Consider the following 19728-nt stretch of genomic DNA (forward strand, 5'->3'; position numbering starts at 1 on the left):
TGAAAAATAGTAAAAATAAAAATAAAAAAAAATTCTAATCACCCCCTTTCTGTGAACTGATATAAAAATAAATAAACAGTAGAAATCATAAACACATTAGCTAACACCGTGTCTGAAAATGGCTGATCTATAAAAATATAACAACGGTTTTTCACGGCGTTTAATCCCGTAATGGAAAATAACGCCTAAAGTCGAAAATGCCACTTTTTTGCCATTTTGAAAATATAAAAAATTCTATAAAAAGTCGCAAAAAATGACACCACCCACAGCTCCGTTCACCAGAGTATAAAAAAGTTATTAGTGCCAGAAGACGGCAAAATAATAATAAAAAATTATACTGGAGGTTTTAATTTAATTATACTGTGCGTTTCGGCCCTGGACAGGGCATTCGTCAGGCATGATTCCGAAACGGGTAGCAATTCATCCTTTTATTTGATGTTTAAATTGTAATAAAGAACCAACTTTGAAATTCACTACAATTTGGTAGTGGTTTGGATCCACTCGGCGCCGACGCATCCCTTATCTCCTCCATGGGAAATTTCCATTTATCTCTCTGCCACTCCGCTGACTGATACGGAATTTGCAGTTGCCAAGGGACCACGGGCTCCCGATGCGTGGCATACAAAAAGGTGTATTTGATTATGCCCTCAGGTGAGCGGCTAAGTTTCATCATATCTATCCTTTCTTTTTACCGTTACTATTTCACGAGGTCAGCGCACCTGTTTCTCTTTTCCTTCCTCTTATCTCATGATATCTGAACACCTGGTCCGGGTGCTCTAAGATCTGATTTGAAGGCAACCTCAACCTCCAGTACTGTTACGATTGTCACCAAGATAGGTGAGTCGTCCTTGACAACCATGTCAGATATCTCTGAGCCAGGTACTCTACCAGTCAAAGGATAAAATAAGGAAGTCTTTCTGGGACCAAGATCACAAGCATGGTGCTAGGGGGTGTATTCCCTGCCTGCCGGGTTATAAGTTACCAAACATCGAAAAGTGAAGTGTCAGAAAGTCAGTCAGTATATTGTCATGCCTGTGTTTCTTCCATTCTCTTATCTTCATCCAGACATTTAACTATATTTAGGTCCCCTCCCAGAATTTTAGGGGGAACAGGGCTAGCTCAAAAATCTGGTAGTAAAGGCAGCATAAAACTGCCAATGAATTTTGTTGCGTTCATGTATATTATACAGTACAAACTCATTAGCTGCAGATTGGAAGTACAAAACCAGGATTCTCCCCTCAGCATCTGAATCTGCTTAATCTTTTACGGAAGATTACTCCTAACACAAGAACTCCTGCTTGTGAAGGTTCGCAGGAGACCAAAAAAAACGCACTTAACCACAAGTGTTGCATACAATTAAAGTCACCCTCCACAAGGTGAGTTTCAGCTAAAAGAGCCACATCAGGAAACATTTGTGGGGCATATAAGACCTTCACATTCCCCGAGATGATATGCATGTGGACGACCTTGACCACCATACAGGAGATACATGACAGTTGAATGTGTCTGTGAGACTCTCTCCCCCTACTCTACCCCAATCCCCTAGCAGCAACAGTGCAAAGTAATCACATAACAATATAAAAACATAACCCTGTGGCCATAAATGAATAAGAAAAAAATTAAAAACTGCTAACAGGGGGTCTGAAGGAATAAATAACCTCCTCAAAAATATCTTCCCAAACATCCTATATTCACTTAACATGAAGAAGCATTAATGTCCCAGAGATTAGGAGGGAGCAGATTGTGTTTTCAGCAGATCCTGTAATGCCACACTCGTCCCCTCAGTAGAGTCATAAACTGACATTGCTCCGTCTGAAAGGAATCACATTTGTTATTGGTAAAGTTTGGTGCAGAGTGGTGCAAATGCCTTCATCCGTTTGGTCACCCATATAAAATAGTCTCCAAAAATTATGGCAATGGCTCTTGTGTGCCATCTTATCTCTGCTATTCTTGAAGGCCTACAGTATCCCAAGCCTGTTTGAGTAATCCAAATTGCAGTCTATGGTCTGTTGAGGGCAGCTTGGCATCTGAGCAGCGCTAAAGGAGACCCACGACATCCAGGATTAATGACTTACAGACATAAACAAGATGACGTTGAGGGACCATTTCTTTGCAACCACCAATGAGCCCTGTTTCATTGAGATCTCCCCCTTCAATATCCTCATACTCTGTAGGATCTGATTGCTGAGAGCTGAGCACTGAATTATGCTGCCGCTACCATCTTAGCTGGAGTGCATGATCCACATGTCACCTTCCGGGGGAATTTTTGATTGATTCAGCAGTCCCATATTCTGCAGGTAGCTATCAATATACCTGCTACTGGGTAGTGGCGGGTGTGTGAGGAGCACGAGTGCCAGTAGGCGGGTATCGGTAGCCGCAGGGTTGGGTTAAGGTTCTGAGTTCAGCTTTCCTCATGCTGGCCCTGGAACTGGAAGTACAAAAAAGGATATTTCCACATGCTACACTGTGTTTCCCTGAAACAATGTATAGCAACTATGTGCCCAATGATGCCACAGAACAGGGTTAAAAAATTTTACAAAAAAAAAAGATAGTGTGACAAAAACGGAGATAACAATAAAATGAAAGGGTCATTGCACTTTGTGATATCACAATGTGGGAATAATAACTGCTACCTCAAAACCCATTGTAGTTATGCCCCTGACCATAAGAGAGTAGATTGGGAATAAAGTCTCATAAAAGTGCATTTTTGTTTGTCTTTCATATGAATTGCTATTGAAGTTGAATTATTTTATCGCAGCAATGAAAAGACAAATAAATATTACAAATCATCTGAAGCCTTCGTCTGCTGTATACTGTCACACCCATCTGTTCGACTGTTTGTAGCGTAACTGGGACACACAGAAGACATAAACAACTCTAAGAAGAAATGACAATGGCTGTAAAGCCTCAGGGTGTTTGCATAGGCTTTGTGTCGTTGGCTGCCTCGTGTCCACTACAGTCATAAACCTACCTTGCCGCCTGGATGACAGTCTTTTCCCTCTATCTTTTGTATGAGCTAAGCAAATATAAATAGGCCCCCAGGCAGGACCTGCTCTCAGGCCCAGGTTTTTATCTTTTGTACCTGTAAAGTGATTTTCAGTTGTAAGGATATAGAACAAGCATAGTGATGCCTTTCCTGGCTCTCGAATAAGTGCAGATCAAAGAAGTGATGTTATTAGAGTCCTCCTGCTTCAGATTCTTTTGCTTTGGTGACTACAAAGGTATGTTGATGGTTTTTAATTACTGCATGCATGTTTTAAGTCTTCTACACATTTTATTTATATATTTATAAATATTTATATAATGAAATTTCTTATAAACCCAGTTAAAATCAGATTCCAAAGTGTCTGTCTCACAAATTTTTCACCTTTGTGTTTCTATAAGAGGGAAAAAGTAACATTTTCAGAGGTTTTCAAACTGCAGACAATCTAGAGTAGTCTAGATGAGATGTAACTATGTAGGGGGGTACTACTCTATGTATGGGTGACAAGGGTCATCAGCTGCTGGATTGTGAAGGAAATAGAGCAGATGAGCTACACTTTAACTTTAACACTCATTTTTAAGGGGGTATTATTTAGATTACTGTGGTTGGTGAATATAAAGATTAGAGTTCAGGCTACACATATTTTCAATCACTGCTTGGGAAAGTTCCCTCTGTAGCAGAGCAAAAATACCATTAAAATAAGCATCTTTCTCTCTGTCCAACTGATTGTTGGGGGTTAGAGATGTCAGATATTCAGGATAACAAGAACTTCAGATTTACTGTGGATTTAACACCACAGTATGGATTTATATACACAAGACAATGTATATAATTAAATGCTTTTTCAGATAAAAAGTTGCACCTGGCTTTATATAGACATTTTTTATTGCTGTACCACCATATAGGGTTACCAAGAGTAACATTGCCCTTTGCTCCACTGGATGGAAAATAGTCTGCACAGACCTTACATTTAGGGCTATGTTCAAATCTTGTTTTTCATTCATTTGTAAGTATACATTGGAAGGATTCATCTTCTTATTAATCCCTTCCCCCACTTGCAGCACGAGAAGAATCAAACATCAGCGGTTGGCAGCATTTTTCTCCCGCCAATGTTCAGTGATTCTCCCTTCTGACAAAATTGTCAATATATGGACAGTTACATAATTGGGGAATACCAAATACTCCCTTTTGACAGAAGTTGAGGATGAATGCCATACAGTGGCATCTGTCTTTCACAGACTATTATGACATCAATTAAATTACTAGTACATTAAAGACAGTGGCTGATATAAGACAGTGGCCAAAAGGATACTCATAAGCTACACTATATAGTGGAATAAAGAATCCTAGAAAATGTTTGGCCTGGTGATATGGCTTTGAACGAGCGACAACTACCAGTGATGTGGTTTGGACTTCAGTAAAAGTTTTAGTAATACAAAGATATTCCTTCTGCTTCTAGTGCACAAACGTTTCTAAAGCTTCCAACAGCTTAAAAGCAAAGTGTGAAGTTACTCCACAATATGAGCATACATATATTCTATATCTATGCAATGTATCATGATTTTCCAAGGTGGAAGCAAAAACTTAAAGTATTTTCCCAGGCTAAAAAATAATTATAATTCATCTGTGGAATAAAATAAATAAATCAATCTTTATTTGTATAGTACCATTATATTCTACAGTGCTTCACAGATCATGTGGTATACAAACAAAATCCAATATTAGAGAGTAATTAAACTGTCGAATCAACCAATAAGATTGAGGGTCCTGCATAAAAAAGCTTACAAACTATAAGGAAGTGACTAAACGGAGAATTGAACAGCAAGCAGACACTTCTGATGTCTGTGTAGTGGTCATACAATGAAGCTCGTCATCAGCTCCCATTTGGGAGATGGCAGCTTCCTATTCCATACTCTGTTTATGAGATGCTGAGAACTGGTCTGTGGGGGAGCTGGTCCTCTACAAATCTGATATTGAGTATCTATTCTATGGATATATTTTTAGACTGGAAGACCCCTTTAGTATTTAATTTGTTACATTATATCTCATATCCTTTAGGGTTTTTCCATCTTATAAAGTCATAGAATATCAGATCTCTGACCATTGGGGCTCCCATATTACTGTGAAAAATGTGGCTATAGTCATGATTTAGCACTATAACTTAGTTTATTTTGCCGTGTTTTACTTATTCAAATCCCCTCTCCATAGTAATGCATGGTGCACGGCACAAGACATGACTTATCTTTACACTGTGTATGGGGTGGTAAGGTGACGCAGGCGTACGGCCAAGCTTGCGGCTGTACATACTGTACGTCCCTCCGACGGTCATGTGAACGCAGCTTTAATCTGACCTTTCCCTGACATGTCTCGGTCTAAATTTTCACTGTGGCTACGTAACATTTTTTGGCCAGGAAAAGAATTATAATGAAACTTTACACTGTTTTCTATATTTCAGGGAAGTTGGGGTAATCTTAATTAAGGTTCATGAAATTTAATGCAGTGCTCTAAAGCATTGCAATATAAGAGGTGTTCAGGGGGTAAAAGCCAGTACGTTTCATTAATGCCACCATAAAACTTCAACTTCAAGAGATCGATTAGTAGATGTTTTTGACTGACTACTGATGTGCCTACATCATTCGGGCACAACAGGGACAATGTCATTATCATTCAATAGCAGCAATCTGTGATAAGATTCATAACTGAGATTAACCATTTGTGTTATCATAGATTTTGCTTAATAGTTCCATGGAGATTATCTTAAAATTCATAAAATTTCTATCAATATGTTTTGTAGCTTATCTTGCTTACTACAAATCAGGACACGATAATTTCATGGTAACCAAATGATGCTTGAGGTGATCACAAATAACTATGAAACATTCCAAATCAATGCTATGAAAACTTTTAATTCACTGTCTTTCTATTGCTTTATCATGATTACCAGCATCCTTCCTTCTAATCCTTATGCTACTGATCTCTGGAGACAGTATTGTTAAGCACACCAAGTCTTGAAATTTAAAGGCCCAGTGTGTCCCCTGTCTTAGTGACCCTATTTATAAAAGGCAAGTTTCCCAACTGGGAGGATTAGGGTACCTAGCTTGTTTGTTTCTTGTTGAGGTGTGTTATGTATATAAGATTCCTTAACCCAAGCTTTGCTGTATAACTATGTATCTCTTCTGATAGTCTGTATTCTGTCTCTTGATGACAACCCTGGGTTGGACAGGATTTTTATGAATAGTCGCCTGCATCTGCCCTTACCTATGGCTTGTACCTTGTCTGACCGCTGACTACACTGATCTGTCATTGCCATTTCTCTGTCCAACCCCCATAAGCATCCCACTGGTATCCTCTGACCCACTTGGGCCAGCTGCCCTAGTACTGGGACTACTTTGAGAGGTAGTGGTCTTTTGATCTTGGTGTATATAGGTTCAAATCTTCATGTGAGGCTTAAAGGGGTATTTCAGGAATAAGCATAATTCATATACAAATGGGTCCTTAAAATATAAGCTAATATGTAATTAGTTGTTTTTATTACATTTGCTCCCATTAGCAGTAAAATGCTGTTGACATACACTGTAATGAAGCATTAAAATGCTACCACCTCTTTAATCAGTCTCTTGATTTTGTCCGCACGGAGCAGACGCAGGACAAAAGAAGATGGAAACTGGCCACATATTGGGAGCAGAGCATAATGGGTTTTTGTATCAGACGTTCATATTCCTGGAATACCCTTTAAATGGGTTGTCATTGTGTGGCATTGCTACTAAAAAACTGGCACAAACCATGGCAGTTGTGGCACCAAAAATTTGTGCTTAAACAAGCTAGGTTTTTTTACGTATTTTAAAATCACAACACAATCATTTACATAAATATGCCTTGAGGATACAATCAAAATGGATTTACACATTGCAGATTATTGTCAGCTCTCATTTTTTAATGAAATTTCATTTAACATGCTTTTCACCTTTTTTCTTTGTTTACAGAACCTTTGTGGCTCCATGTTGTAACTAATTCATTTGACTATGGAAACAAACACAATTCCAAGTCCAACTGTTAAGACCATAAACAGTCTGAACAAAAATGGAGTACAATATATTTCACAAGATTTAAAAAGTTACCCAGAAAAATATATTATAGATAGGTATAATGACACATGTGTGAGAAAAAAGGTAAAAGATTGGGACACAGACCTAACACAAGACAACTGGAGACAAATGGAATGGGAGTCAAAGTATAGAATGAGCGGGTCATGTGAAAGTATATTTTCTCAAGCCTTAATTCAAAGCCCTAGCTGGACAGTACTGAAATCAAGCAAATCTCAAGATGCCATAACTTTGAATCAAAACAATTCAGATCAGAAAAATGAACTTGAATGCTCAGAAATTGTTGAAGATGTTGTAGGTGATGAAGTCCAATTCTGTCAGAAAGTGGAAGAGACAAAATCAGATGGTCAACACAATCTTTGTGATGTGTCTCACTCTGTATCCCAAATGGGTAATTCAAATTCTGAAATGTCAATGTCCGAATTTTTACCAGAACATGGTAAATTCAATGACGAAAGGCTCCATTACTTTTTGCAAGAAGAGAATAATTATGAGACACAAAAGAAGCATGAAGAAGTGGGTTCTGAGAAGTCTCAGGTACAGTGGGTGTAGAAAAAAATTGTGTTTGGAAGATTTGTCAGTGATTTATTTCAACAGCTGTTACTGGTAGTTTCGAAAAGGAGAGTTTCCAGGGTTTTATTTTTATATGTGTTTTACTGTGTGTCAGCTCTTAGTAAAAATGCATTTCAAGTCTACACCAGCAGCTTAAAATACAAAGATCCTTTGATTTTTGTTTTTGTAGTTAGAAAAAAGCACCATGTTACAAGATGTACTGTGATATAAGGTGAATCTCTGCCCAGTCACCAGTGTAGTTATGTGACCTAGATTTTCAGGAATTGGTAGGCCTCAGTCAATCATTTCTGAAGCAGCCGCTATCTGCACAGTGCTCTTTGTGTGAAGTCTACATAAAACCGTGCATAATCATTCCAGCCGTAAGGCTATGCTGAACAAAGACTCTGGATGCATGCTCTTATAGATTTTATCTGGGGCTCAAACCCCTAATCATTGTAAGGTGACTTTCAAATTAAATGAGTCTGTGTCCAGCGCTGGAATTGACTAACTTGAATGAAAAGACAAGACCTGTCCTTGCAGGAAGTTAGCAACAAGACTGATAAATTTATTGAGGTACCGACATTTATAGAAAATCATAAGGTACTTTACATAAGGCGTGTAATTAGGAAAGCAGCCACTATAATTGGGTGTTCTCACCCAGGAAATGTAATACTATTTGATAACTTCACACAAAGGAGTCTAATACTATTGGCTACATGCAAATACTGAAACTTCCCAGGTGTTCGCCTGGATACCTTCCTCTAGGTGGTGCTAGTGAGCACTAAGCCTTTGTGTGCAGAGTGACCAAACCCAAACTTCAGTTATCAGTACACAAAGTTATGTGAAATGGATACTGAATCTTTAAAATGTCCGACAGTATGTAAGATGGCGTCTGAGTCCAGTGTAATATCTTTAACATTTCCCCCCTTTTGAGCTTTGCTGGCCTGTAACTCTGTCCTGAGTGACCTCCTCAAACTCCAGGTACATACAGGTAGGCTAAGCCCTTACCTGCTGGACTTTGTTAACTCTTCACCAGATCCCCTGAAGGCCAGTCACTCGGGGGTTTACAGGCCTGCATACTCAAATTACATAATTGTGTTTCCATAGTTTATGGGTTTATTAACAAGCTGGTTCTTCAACAAGACGGTATCCTCCAAACCGGGACTTCTCCTGTCATGGTTCTTACCACCTGGACGGCCGTCTGGGACATGGTGGATTTGATGAGGGGGACCACACAACACGCAATAAGTGACGAGAGCAAAATCACAATCCCCAATATCACCCCCACTTAAAGGAAACCCTTCCAATCCCCCCACTACAAAGTGAAGGACAAAGTGTCCACCCCAGAGTTTCTCTCGAGTTCCCTGGACAGTCCTTCAATCTCTTCAAGTGCATGGGTAATGGATCCATAGGGGGCGATGTCATCCGGGATGTACATGCGACAAGCCACTCCCACCATCTTACAGACTCCTCCCTTCTCAGCAAGGATCATGTCCAAAGCCATGCGGTTCTGGGAAGCATCTCGGATATAATCACAAATCTCTGTTGATAACAATACAACCAGTTAACCCAACCAACATCTTTACTCATAGCTCTCTGGGGAATAATGGACTCTAGACCTGCCCATATCTGATTGTGGGCCTTGTACTCATCTGGGACCCCCCTTGGTGCTCCTACTGTATCTATATAAAGGTTGTCATCTAGGTGCTTCTCTCTCAGACCTCCAGAATCCTTTAGGAATCTCCACCTTTTCTTATGTGCCTGATCAACCTTATCCCTGGGGATCACGAGGAAGGAATACACAAGTGTTATCACAGTACACTCACCTTCCCAGCCTCTAGGCCTGACCTGACTCTCCTATCCTCACAAATCCTGTACACATCAGACACCGCTAATACAGGGTTACCTGTGCTGTCAATGTTAAAGAAGGTCATTGTCTTGTTGCACCAACCGTAGGTAGAGTCTCCTACCCTGGGGGCATCCTGGTCACCCCTATAGATACAGTGATAGTCATGGTTGGGGTGTCCCTGAGCATACAGTCCGTCAGAAGAGACCAGCTAGCAGGAAGAATAAGTAAGCGTGGAAGCGTGCTGACTTCCCTCTAGCTTCACAGACGTGGCACTGGTCAGCAGGACTTGGAAAGGACCGTCATAGCGAGGCTCCAGACTCTCTCTCTGGTGTCTCTTTACTACCATGTAGTCTCCAGGCTTCAGGTTATGCATCCTGAGGTCTCTGTCTGGATCTGAAAAAGGAATCAGAAACACTTTTGCGGACCTTTTCCAAGGCCTGGCTCAACTGTATGGCATGTTCCACCTGGTTTCCTACCATCAGCTACAGGGTCTATGGGAAGTAGGGGCCTAGTCGGAGTGCACAGCCAAAAAGTACCTCGAAGGGGGACAATCCCATCTTTCTGTTGGGGGTGTTTCCTAACTGAATGGTGGGCAGCAGGAAAGCACTCACGCCATGGTTTCCCTGTTACTTCCATGGCCTCTAACTCTCTCTAACTTAAGAGTGCCATTTATTCTCTCAAACCCACAACTAATTCGGGAAGGGCAAGGTGTGTCCAGGGTCTGTTCTACACCCAGGAGGGACAAGGCTTCAGGTCTTTACCTGTCCAGTGAAGTGGGTTCTGCGACCGGACTCTATGGTCTCCGGAAGTCCAAACCTGCAGAAAAATCTCACTCACCAACTTCTTGGCTGCAGCTCTGGCAGTAGCCTTGGTCATGAGAAAAGCTTCTGGCCACCCTGGAAAGAGATCAATGCACACAGGCACGTACTCCTACGTACCACTTTTTGGTAGCTGGATAAAATCCATCTGCAGTCTCTGGAAGGGATACAGCGGCTTGGGTGTCACCTTCTGTGGGGTCTTTACCACCTTACCCGGGTTGTGGCGGGCACAGACTATACAGGCTTTCACTAGTCTAGTGACAGGGGTAGTAATGCCCGGGGCAAACCACTTATGGTTTATGAGCACTAGCATGGCCATTTTGGATGTGTATGTGTCCGTAGGCTACTCGACTTACTGTCGGGTGCAGGGCTCTGGGCAGGCAGACTCTCTCTCCCAGCATCCAGGTCCCATCGGCATCTGGGCTCCAGCTTTCCTCCACACTCCTCCTTCACTTCTGATGACTCTCGGGCCACCAGGGACTGGAACGCCTGTGGATCAAACTTTTAGCTCAGAACTCAGCGCTGAGACTTCAGGACAGTCTCCGGGCTCCATCTGTGCAGCTGCCTTCGCCATCCCGTCAGCCACATACTTGCCCTTGGCTTGTGGAGTTACCAAATTGTGTGTGCTTTTAGTTTTACTATCCCCACCTCTTTTGGAAGTAAGAGAGCATCCATGAGCTCTTTAACCAGCGTGCCATGCTTAAAGGGGTCCCTGCAGAGGTGAGGAAATCTCTAGCCTTCCATATGGGTTCATAGTCGTGTTTAGACCCCAGAACTATACCTTGAGTATAGATGTTTGCCCTTTTACCTTCCACCAGCTGTAGCACTTCCCTGAGTGCCATCACTGCACCTCCTGCGCTGATCTGTGTGGAGGGAGTGGTTCTGCTTGTACTACCTCATGTGCGCCACTGACCACTGCATATCCAGTGTAGAACCGTCTGTCTTCTCCTGCAGACCTGGAGCCATCTATGAGAAAAAACTCAACATCTGGGTTAATCACCCTTCTCTCCCCCCTCTCTGAATCCTGGAAGACTGGCGATAGAATGAAGGATTCAGAGCTGTGCACCTTATCAGTGTATCCTGGGGCATCAGGAGTGCACACTGGAGTCTGAGCTGTCTGCCCTTGGCTCAGATGCTTGGGTTGTACTTGGGTGAGGACACTGTGAAAGGTATGTGGGGTTTACACTGTAACTGAGTGATCTAGGGTCTAGGATCAACTCACTGGCCTTGCTGAGCAGATTGCTGGCTGCAGCTACTGACACCTGAGGGGCTCCCCTCACAACTGAGTCTAACCGGGCCTAATAGTGGGTCACTGGGGAGGCCACCACGTTCCTGGACTCGACACCTCTGGGGTGGCCTAGATACTCAGTGCAAAATAAAACAAAAGTTTGATCCAGTGGGATGTGCCTAGGGCCGGTGCAGACAGGATTTCTCAGCTTAAGGCTGAAATGCATCAATTGCCTCCTGACTAAGGGCAAATGGGGAAGAGGCAATTCAATTATCAAGGGGCAACATCAGGCTGGAGGCAGCAGACCTTATCCCAGGCTGCAAGAGCTGGCCAATCCTAGAAACATGTGAAGAGGCTTAGGGCCTCAGGGCAGGGGCACATTCTGGACTGCCAGCTTTCTTTCCTCTGTCAGGTGTCTGCCTGTGGCTGAGAAGCAGTGGCCTAGGAAGACCACCTTCTCCTGGCAGTACTGGAGTTTGTCTCCGGAAACTTTGCAACCCTTCTGGAACAGAAAACACATAAGGTCAATAAATGCATCCTGGCAAACAACAACAGTAGGTCCTCCGCATACTGAAAAGGAGAACATCCAGTAAGGGGCTAGTCTGCCAGTCTACTCCCTGTAGGGCCGCGTAGTATGGAGTACTGGCTGGGGGAGTTTTACCCCCCTTGTAGGAATCTGCACCAGGTATACTGGATTACTACACTGGTAAAGGCAAATAGGTCCTGGTAATCCTCATGTAGGGGCACAGAGAGGAGAACATTTGCCAACAGGGAAGAGTTCTACAATGAAATGCACTAACTCTATTTGGGGGGGGCTTTCAGAAGAGGGGGACTGTTCTTGCTGACATCCTTGTCCATTACCACCCCCCTTGTTCCCCCTTGTCCCGCCCTGTCGGGGCCGTCTAGTTTCCTAGAGTGTGTCTCTTTGTATTCTTATCACAAGCAAATTCCTTTAAGTCCTTTAGATTGTCAGCTCTGTTTCCCCCACTCAACACAGATGCTTTCTGTGTGCTTCAAGGCCACTTCTCACAGACATAGATAAGGCAGCTCAGACAAAGCCCAGCTGCACAGAGATCTCCCTGATTAACTCTTCCAACTCCAGAAAGCAGGTACCAGAGACATTGCAACACTTTTTCTACTAATTTTTCTGCAATTGTCAGAATCAAATAAGTTTAAAAATAAAATAAACAAAATAAACAAACAGCGTTGCACACTCAAGACTCTTAGCAAATGTTTGAAATTGATGAAAATATTCATCTGCCGGCATTTTATTTCAAACATCCGCCAGGACACCTCAAGGGTGACTCGGCTGCTATCCTACAACCAGCCTACAGTGTAGAATCATAGGCAATTAACTTTCAGGGACTTGAAAACAATATACTGTCTTAAGATGGCCGCCACTTCTCTAACCCCCAGATACGGGGGTGGAGTCTAAGAGGGTGCTCTTCTGCATTCCAAAAGATTTTTTTTTTTTTTTTTTTTTTTTAATGAACACTCTCTAGGATTCCTGTCCCTCTGCCCTGGTCCGTCCGTCCGTAGTCACTGGTCTAAGTCTCCAGTAATCAACCCCATCCACTTTCCTTTGTCATTAACTCTCTACTTACATCAAAACAACCTTCTGCCTGGGTGTGCCACTTCTGTCTTTGAGCCAGCCACCATTTACATCAAGTGCTGTCTCCTACCTCTGCACACTCAGGGAATCATCTAACATACCCAAAAACTTTAATACCTCATAACTTCCTTTAACCCACTCTTTACCTTTCCTGTGTGACACTATGTCAGTCGTCTTTTTAGGTCTGCAGTGTCCAGCTACAGTCTTACTTTGCTCACTACCCATTTTGTGGAATCTGTGGAATACCTGATTTTGTTCAAGGGCTATAGATATCCTCCGTACATACAGCTCCAGACTACCCCGCTAACTATCAGTAAGTACAAATTAGAGACCTTCACACAATACTTCAGAAATCAAGGAGAACCCTCAACTGTAAAATTCCTGTCAGTGTCCTTCCTGCCTCTATTGTCCTTCCGCATCACGGGGCCGCATCAATCCCGAAGGAATGATACGTAAATTTGGCCAGAATTTGTCTCTGCAAACTTCCAGATTCTATCCGCGCTTACATGAACAAAATCTCCACCATCACAAACTTTCTGAACTATCTCAACAATCCACAAGAGGGCACTGCAGACCTTTTTCTACAACATACATTGTCATGTCAAGTCTCTGTCAGTCGATCACCTTACAAGAGGTCCTTTATCACATAAAGTGAACATACTATTATATATGGACATATAAGGCAAAGTGCATAATATCACACAAGGAGATGACCTTACCCAGTCCCTTTCAGCCAGTGAAACAGAACTACAGTCAAGGCAGACAAAAATAGACTTGACTTACCCCGACGAGCGCTCATTGTCAGTTCTGGTCACTGGCCGCCTGGACTCTTGCGGAGGTCACCTCGATGGCTAGATGCCCATAAAAGTATGCCCACCCAGGGACGCCACTTCTTATAGATTTTATCTGGGGCTCAAACCCCTAATCATTGTAAGGTGACTTTCAAATTAAATGAGTCTGTGTCCAGCGCTGGAATTGACTAACTTGAATGAAAAGACAAGACCTGTCCTTGCAGGAAGTTAGCAACAAGACTGATAAATTTATTGAGGTACCGACATTTATAGAAAATCATAAGGTACTTTACATAAGGCGTGTAATTAGGAAAGCAGCCACTATAATTGGGTGTTCTCACCCAGGAAATGTAATACTATTTGATAACTTCACACAAAGGAGTCTAATACTATTGGCTACATGCAAATACTGAAACTTCCCAGGTGTTCGCCTGGATACCTTCCTCTAGGTGGTGCTAGTGAGCACTAAGCCTTTGTGTGCAGAGTGACCAAACCCAAACTTCAGTTATCAGTACACAAAGTTATGTGAAATGGATACTGAATCTTTAAAATGTCCGACAGTATGTAAGATGGCGTCTGAGTCCAGTGTAATATCTTTAACAATGCTGACAGCAAGCCTTTAAGCTACACAATGCAGGTAATGTAAAAAAGGAATAGCTCTTTACATCCTGCTGATTATACTTGTGATGAGGCATGAGACTGAACTGTTCAGATTTAGACAGATCTTAGTCATTATATATGATATTAGGTGTAAGAATGTGAGTAGAATGTTAATGTTGAAATACCTGAACATTCAAGTGAAGGATACAAAGCAGAACAGAAAAGAGGTGTAATGTGTACGTTTTAGTGGTCTAAGGTTATAAATTAAGGACTGCTTCTTTCCCCGAAAACAATGCCACTCATCTGCAAAGAAAACATCTGGAAATACAGATCAATTGGTATGCTTGAGAGTCAGCAGATAGATGTCCAACCTAACATATCTGCAAGTGTCCTTCAATGCAAAGTGAAATTGTGTGATGTTTATAAGGCCTTCTCTTTAGTCAGTATAAGATCAAACGGTAAGATCTTTTTCAGGCAGCTTTCTATAAGAACTGCATTACCGGGAAACTGAACAGTTCTCCTCCTCCACAGATCACCATTTGGTTGCAGTGGACTTTAATATGATTGGAATTAAGGCTGTTTGAAAACAGACCTTAAAGTCACTTTTAACACTAACTCTACAATGGCGTCCATTAAAGTGGATGTAGCCTGTCCATGGACAGCCATTTATGCAACTAAAACAAAAAAACATGTTTGCTGATAACCAAGTTTAGAGAACCAGCAACTGCTACTTTGAGCAAATTCCTGCACTGGTTTCCATTTAAAATAGGGTTGTCCTCTATGGACAAAAATGATAGCATTAAATGGGTCCTCCAGTCACTATATGTAGTTTTATTTTTTAGGCTAGTCAGTTCTTTTGCATATATTATAGTTACACCCTGGTCATTTGTTGTATTCGTAAACTTTTCACTACACAGCTCACTGCTGAAACTGCATCACTCCAAGATGGCTGCCCCCACTCTTCCAAAAGACTACATCTCCCACAACCCCCTTAGTCAGCATAGTTTCTCCAAGCAGAGGAATCTGCAGCCACACCCCCACAGCAGGGAATAAGGAGCTCACTGCACATGCCCGACTGGAGAGCAGAGAAAGTACAGGTCATTTCTATGGAAACTGTAAGTGCAGCAGGAGCTGCCAGTGCACAGGAATGACTTTGATTTCATGAAAAGGAAGCAGAAGATTTAATGATATTGAATTAGGGAAGTGATAAGTGTAGGGAGATAAGGTATAGTAAGATCAATCTTTGTCACTGGAGAACCCCTTTTTTATCTATAAATTTTTAAAGATGTTAATGAATCTGTGGCTTCATACAGCTAATATATATAACAAAATGGGATATTGTATCCAACAAAATTTGGTAGTGTGTGCATGATGAATAACACTGTTTCTTAAGTTCTTTTATCCTAGAAGCTCTGTAGTCAAAGGGGGGAGGGATTTATCTCTAAGGCACGTTTTTGCACCCAAAAACTAACATGTTTGTAATTGCACCTTTATTTGATGCTAAAATAGCACCAAAAGGGCGCAACGGATGGACATTCAACTTTTTGGGTGCAAAAACACACTTCAAAGTTGTGATACATCTCCCTTTTATGTGTTATTTGATGTGCTCTCAGAAATGATGAGTGGAGACCTAGCTGCTGTGACTCACTGCTCCCACTCCACTTTGAGTTTCTGTCCATCTCGCCAACTTGATGGAATTCAACTTAGCGAAGCACATTTGATCAAATTACATTAGCAGGGGGGGGGGAGAACAAATTTCCTAGTAGTTTGCAAATGATCTTCTAGTATCTCATACTGATTTATAAGTTTTTTGATAAATTAGTAATACATAATTTCTCAAACTTTGAACAGTGATGACAGACTTTTACACATGGGTTGGATCAGTGCTAATTTACTACAGTTGCCAGCAATGTTACATTGCAATCACTTCAGTGCTGTATTTTAGTTTAAACACAATTTTATTAAATAAAATTAATAATTTTAGAGTGTTACATAGCCAGCTACTGTGTCAAACAAACTGAACATGTGAATAGGGAGGAGGGGGGGGGGGCAAAGGGTTAGGGAGGGTTGAATTAACTTGAGAATGGAGTTAGTACAAGATCAGTATAGGTGATCGCTAAAGGGGAGATTGGTAATAATCATTTATATTGGTGAGCCATGTTCAGTGCTGTATTTTAAAATAATAGCAATTCCAAATTTACGCATAATTTTTCTTTAAATAGAAATGCTTAAACTAGCCACAACGGCAACTAGCAAATAATCTGTATTTGTAGAAAATAACCTTAAGCTTGAAAAACAGATATCCAGTGTATGACTGCTATAAGGAACTTGCGTTGTTATTGATGGATCTAACTGTAAGCACTTAGCTACTGTAGCGTTGTATAGAAACCTCAGCAGGCAGCTAGAGCATACATATAGATAAACTGTAACTCCAGAAACAGGAGTTCTAAAGTGACAAACACAAACACTGGTGTCCTATGGTTACATGTTCCATATTTACTGTAATGACTAGAATAGCTTCCCACTAGAACAGCTACAGATGCATAGGTAAGCACAAGTATTTTGTACAACAAATATTCTTACAGATAAAATAGACAATAGACAATAATCTGTCGAAACATAAGTAGACTCTAAAATGGTGTGTTTGACCTTTCACAAACTGTAAAAATGTCTTCAAAAGACCTACTATGTAAGAAGCCCAACCCTTTATCTAGACTAATACTACTAATTAGAAATATTTATTTATGTAGTGCTGTAACCGGGGTACACATATTGCCAAATCCAAAGATTATCTGCTAAAACTCCATTTTAATACTCATAGTCACAGCATGTGGGTAATAACATAAGTGTACAATTTGTTTCTATTTCAGAAGATAACATAAGAATTTACTATAAAGATCAAAGGAGCTAATAATGTATTGAACTCCAATGAATTCTCTATTCTTAAATGTCTTGTGCCTATTCTATGGATAACATAACACTAATATTGACTTCTGTTGGTTCAAGGCTGCGGAATTGGTTGGATCTCAGAAAATTTCTGTGTCACTCCTAAAATCAATACTTGTGGAACGTGAATTTAAAATAAATGACCTCACCAAAGAAGTAAGGAAAGTACAAAGTGAAAATCTACACTTGCTAGAAGAAAGGCAATGTCTTCTTTCTGAAAATGAAAGACTTAAACAGGAAGTGGAGGTAGAATATACATTTTCTCAGTGTATTTATATCCATTTAGCATTTTCTGATAAATCTCATAGATGCCAATGATTATTTTCTTTATTATGTAATGCTTAAGTAAGTTTAAAGGATAATTCCTAACCCAGCCATTCTGTTTTACGTCTGAGATGGGATTAAGGCCCCTTCCACACTTGCGTTGCAGATCACGTCAGAGTTTGATCAGGGTGCGATCAGAGTTTGGTCAGTGAAAAACGCGCATTTTGCATCAGAGTTCAATCAGTTTTCAGTCAGAGTTTGTTCAGTGTCTCAGTTTTTCTCGCGCGTTTTTGATGCAATTTCAGTGCGTTTTTCACGCGCAGAAAATGCGCGTGAAATGGACTCAGGACTGAGCTCTATCTTTTCTATGGCAATTGATGCGTGAAAAACGCATTGCACTTGCATTGCACTTGCAAGTGTCTCAGAGTGCAATGCGTTTTTGATGCATCTCTATAGACTTGTATGGTGCGTTTTTCACGCGTGTGACTTGCAAAAGTAGAGCATGTCGAGATTTAAACGCACGTTAAAAAAAACGCGCATGTGTGGGTGAAAAAAAATGCAAGTCTGAAAAGACCCATTGATTACAATGGGTCAGAGTGCAATGCAAGTTCTGCGCGTCAAAAGCACGCGCGTGCAAAACGCAAGTGTGAAAGGGGCCTTATATGGTGCGTTTTTCATGCGCGTGACTTGCAAAAGTAGAGCATGTCGAGATTTAAACGCGTGTAAAAAAAAACACGCGTGTGTGCGTGAAAAAAAATGCAAATCTGAAAAGACCCATTGATTACAATGGGTCAGAGTGCAATGCAAGTTCTGCGCATCAAAAGCATGCGCAGAAAACGCGCGTGAAAAACGCAAGTGTGAAAGGGGCCTAACCCTGCCTTAAAATACTAGGCAGGGAAGATACCATAATCATGAAGGTGGTTCTGCTAGAGTGAGGCTCACCCATTGAACTCCAGGTGCTGACCCCTGCAATTTCCCAAAATTCAGAAAACTCGACTGCATAATTTGTGGTGTTGGGGGACTGGGTTCCTGCTTTCCCCTGAAAAAAAGTGAAGAATCCGGCATCCACCATTCTTAGGTGATCAAAGTTGCAGAAACAATAGAAATCAGCTATTATAATCTGTTTCTGTAACTCCATTTCACCTCCTTGGGAGTTACCAAAACAGCATAGAACAGTCACTTTTTCTGTTTCCACAACTCTGACCAAATTATAAAATTTACCAAAGTGTATGGGCAGCCTTAGGCCCCTTTCACACTTGCGTTTTTCACGCACGTTTTCTGCGCGTGCTTTTGACGCGCAGAACTTGCATTGCACTCTGACCCATTGTAATCAATGGGTCTTTTCAGACTTGCATTTTTTTTCACGCACACACGCGCATTTTTTTAACGCGCGTTTAAATCTCGACATGCTCTACTTTTGCAAGTCACGCGCGTGAAAAACGCACCATACAAGTCTATGGAGATGCATCAAAAACGCATTGCACTCTGAGACACTTGCAAGTGCAATGCAAGTGCAATGCGTTTTTCACGCATCAATTGCCATAGAAAAGATAGAGCTCAGTCCTGAGTCCATTTCACGCGCGTTTTCTGCGCGTGAAAAACGCATTGAAATTGCATTGAAATTGCATCAAAAACGCGCGTGAAAAATTGAGACACTGAACAAACTCTGACTGAAAACTGATTGCACTCTGATGCAAAATGCGCGTTTTTCACTGACCAAAAACTGATCGCACCCTGATCAAACTCTGACGTGAAATGCAACGCGAGTGTGGAAGGGGCCTAATAGAAAGAATGAACATCCATTAACTCTAGTTGGTAGTTTCTCTCATGAGAGTGAATAATTTCATAAGTCATTTAGTCATAATGAACTGTTTTCCAGCCATATGCAGCATTTGCAGCTTAGGGTATGTTTAGTATTTGAAATAATATCAGCTTACCATACTGTCTATAACACATATATTAATCTTTCTGGTTTTATTATC

The 19728-nt window shown here is 41.3% G+C and overlaps 1 protein-coding gene and 1 non-coding gene across 4 annotated transcripts in view; both read left to right on the plus strand.

The window, feature by feature from the left end:
* Positions 1-2987: 2987 nt before the first annotated feature.
* The window catches only part of LOC140118258 (uncharacterized), a 37049-nt gene continuing 20308 nt past the window's right edge, over positions 2988-19728 (plus strand). For 2 of the 3 annotated variants that reach the window (XM_072135907.1, XM_072135906.1), the window contains exons 1-3: positions 2988-3221; positions 6967-7623; positions 17543-17728. In XM_072135907.1, the coding sequence (XP_071992008.1) occupies positions 7006-7623; positions 17543-17728 (804 nt within the window). In that variant the 5' untranslated portion in view covers positions 2988-3221; positions 6967-7005. Of the gene's footprint in view, positions 3222-6966; positions 7624-14544; positions 14574-17542; positions 17729-19728 lie in introns of those variants that run through there. The other variant, XM_072135908.1, reaches the window with a different exon arrangement.
* LOC140120130 (U1 spliceosomal RNA) lies at positions 18627-18788 on the plus strand. Its single transcript, XR_011853538.1, has one exon. It is a non-coding gene; the product is annotated as a U1 spliceosomal RNA (small nuclear RNA).

The sequence above is a fragment of the Engystomops pustulosus genome, chromosome 2 (assembly GCF_040894005.1).
Source record: "Engystomops pustulosus chromosome 2, aEngPut4.maternal, whole genome shotgun sequence".
Lineage (NCBI taxonomy): Eukaryota > Metazoa > Chordata > Amphibia > Anura > Leptodactylidae > Engystomops > Engystomops pustulosus.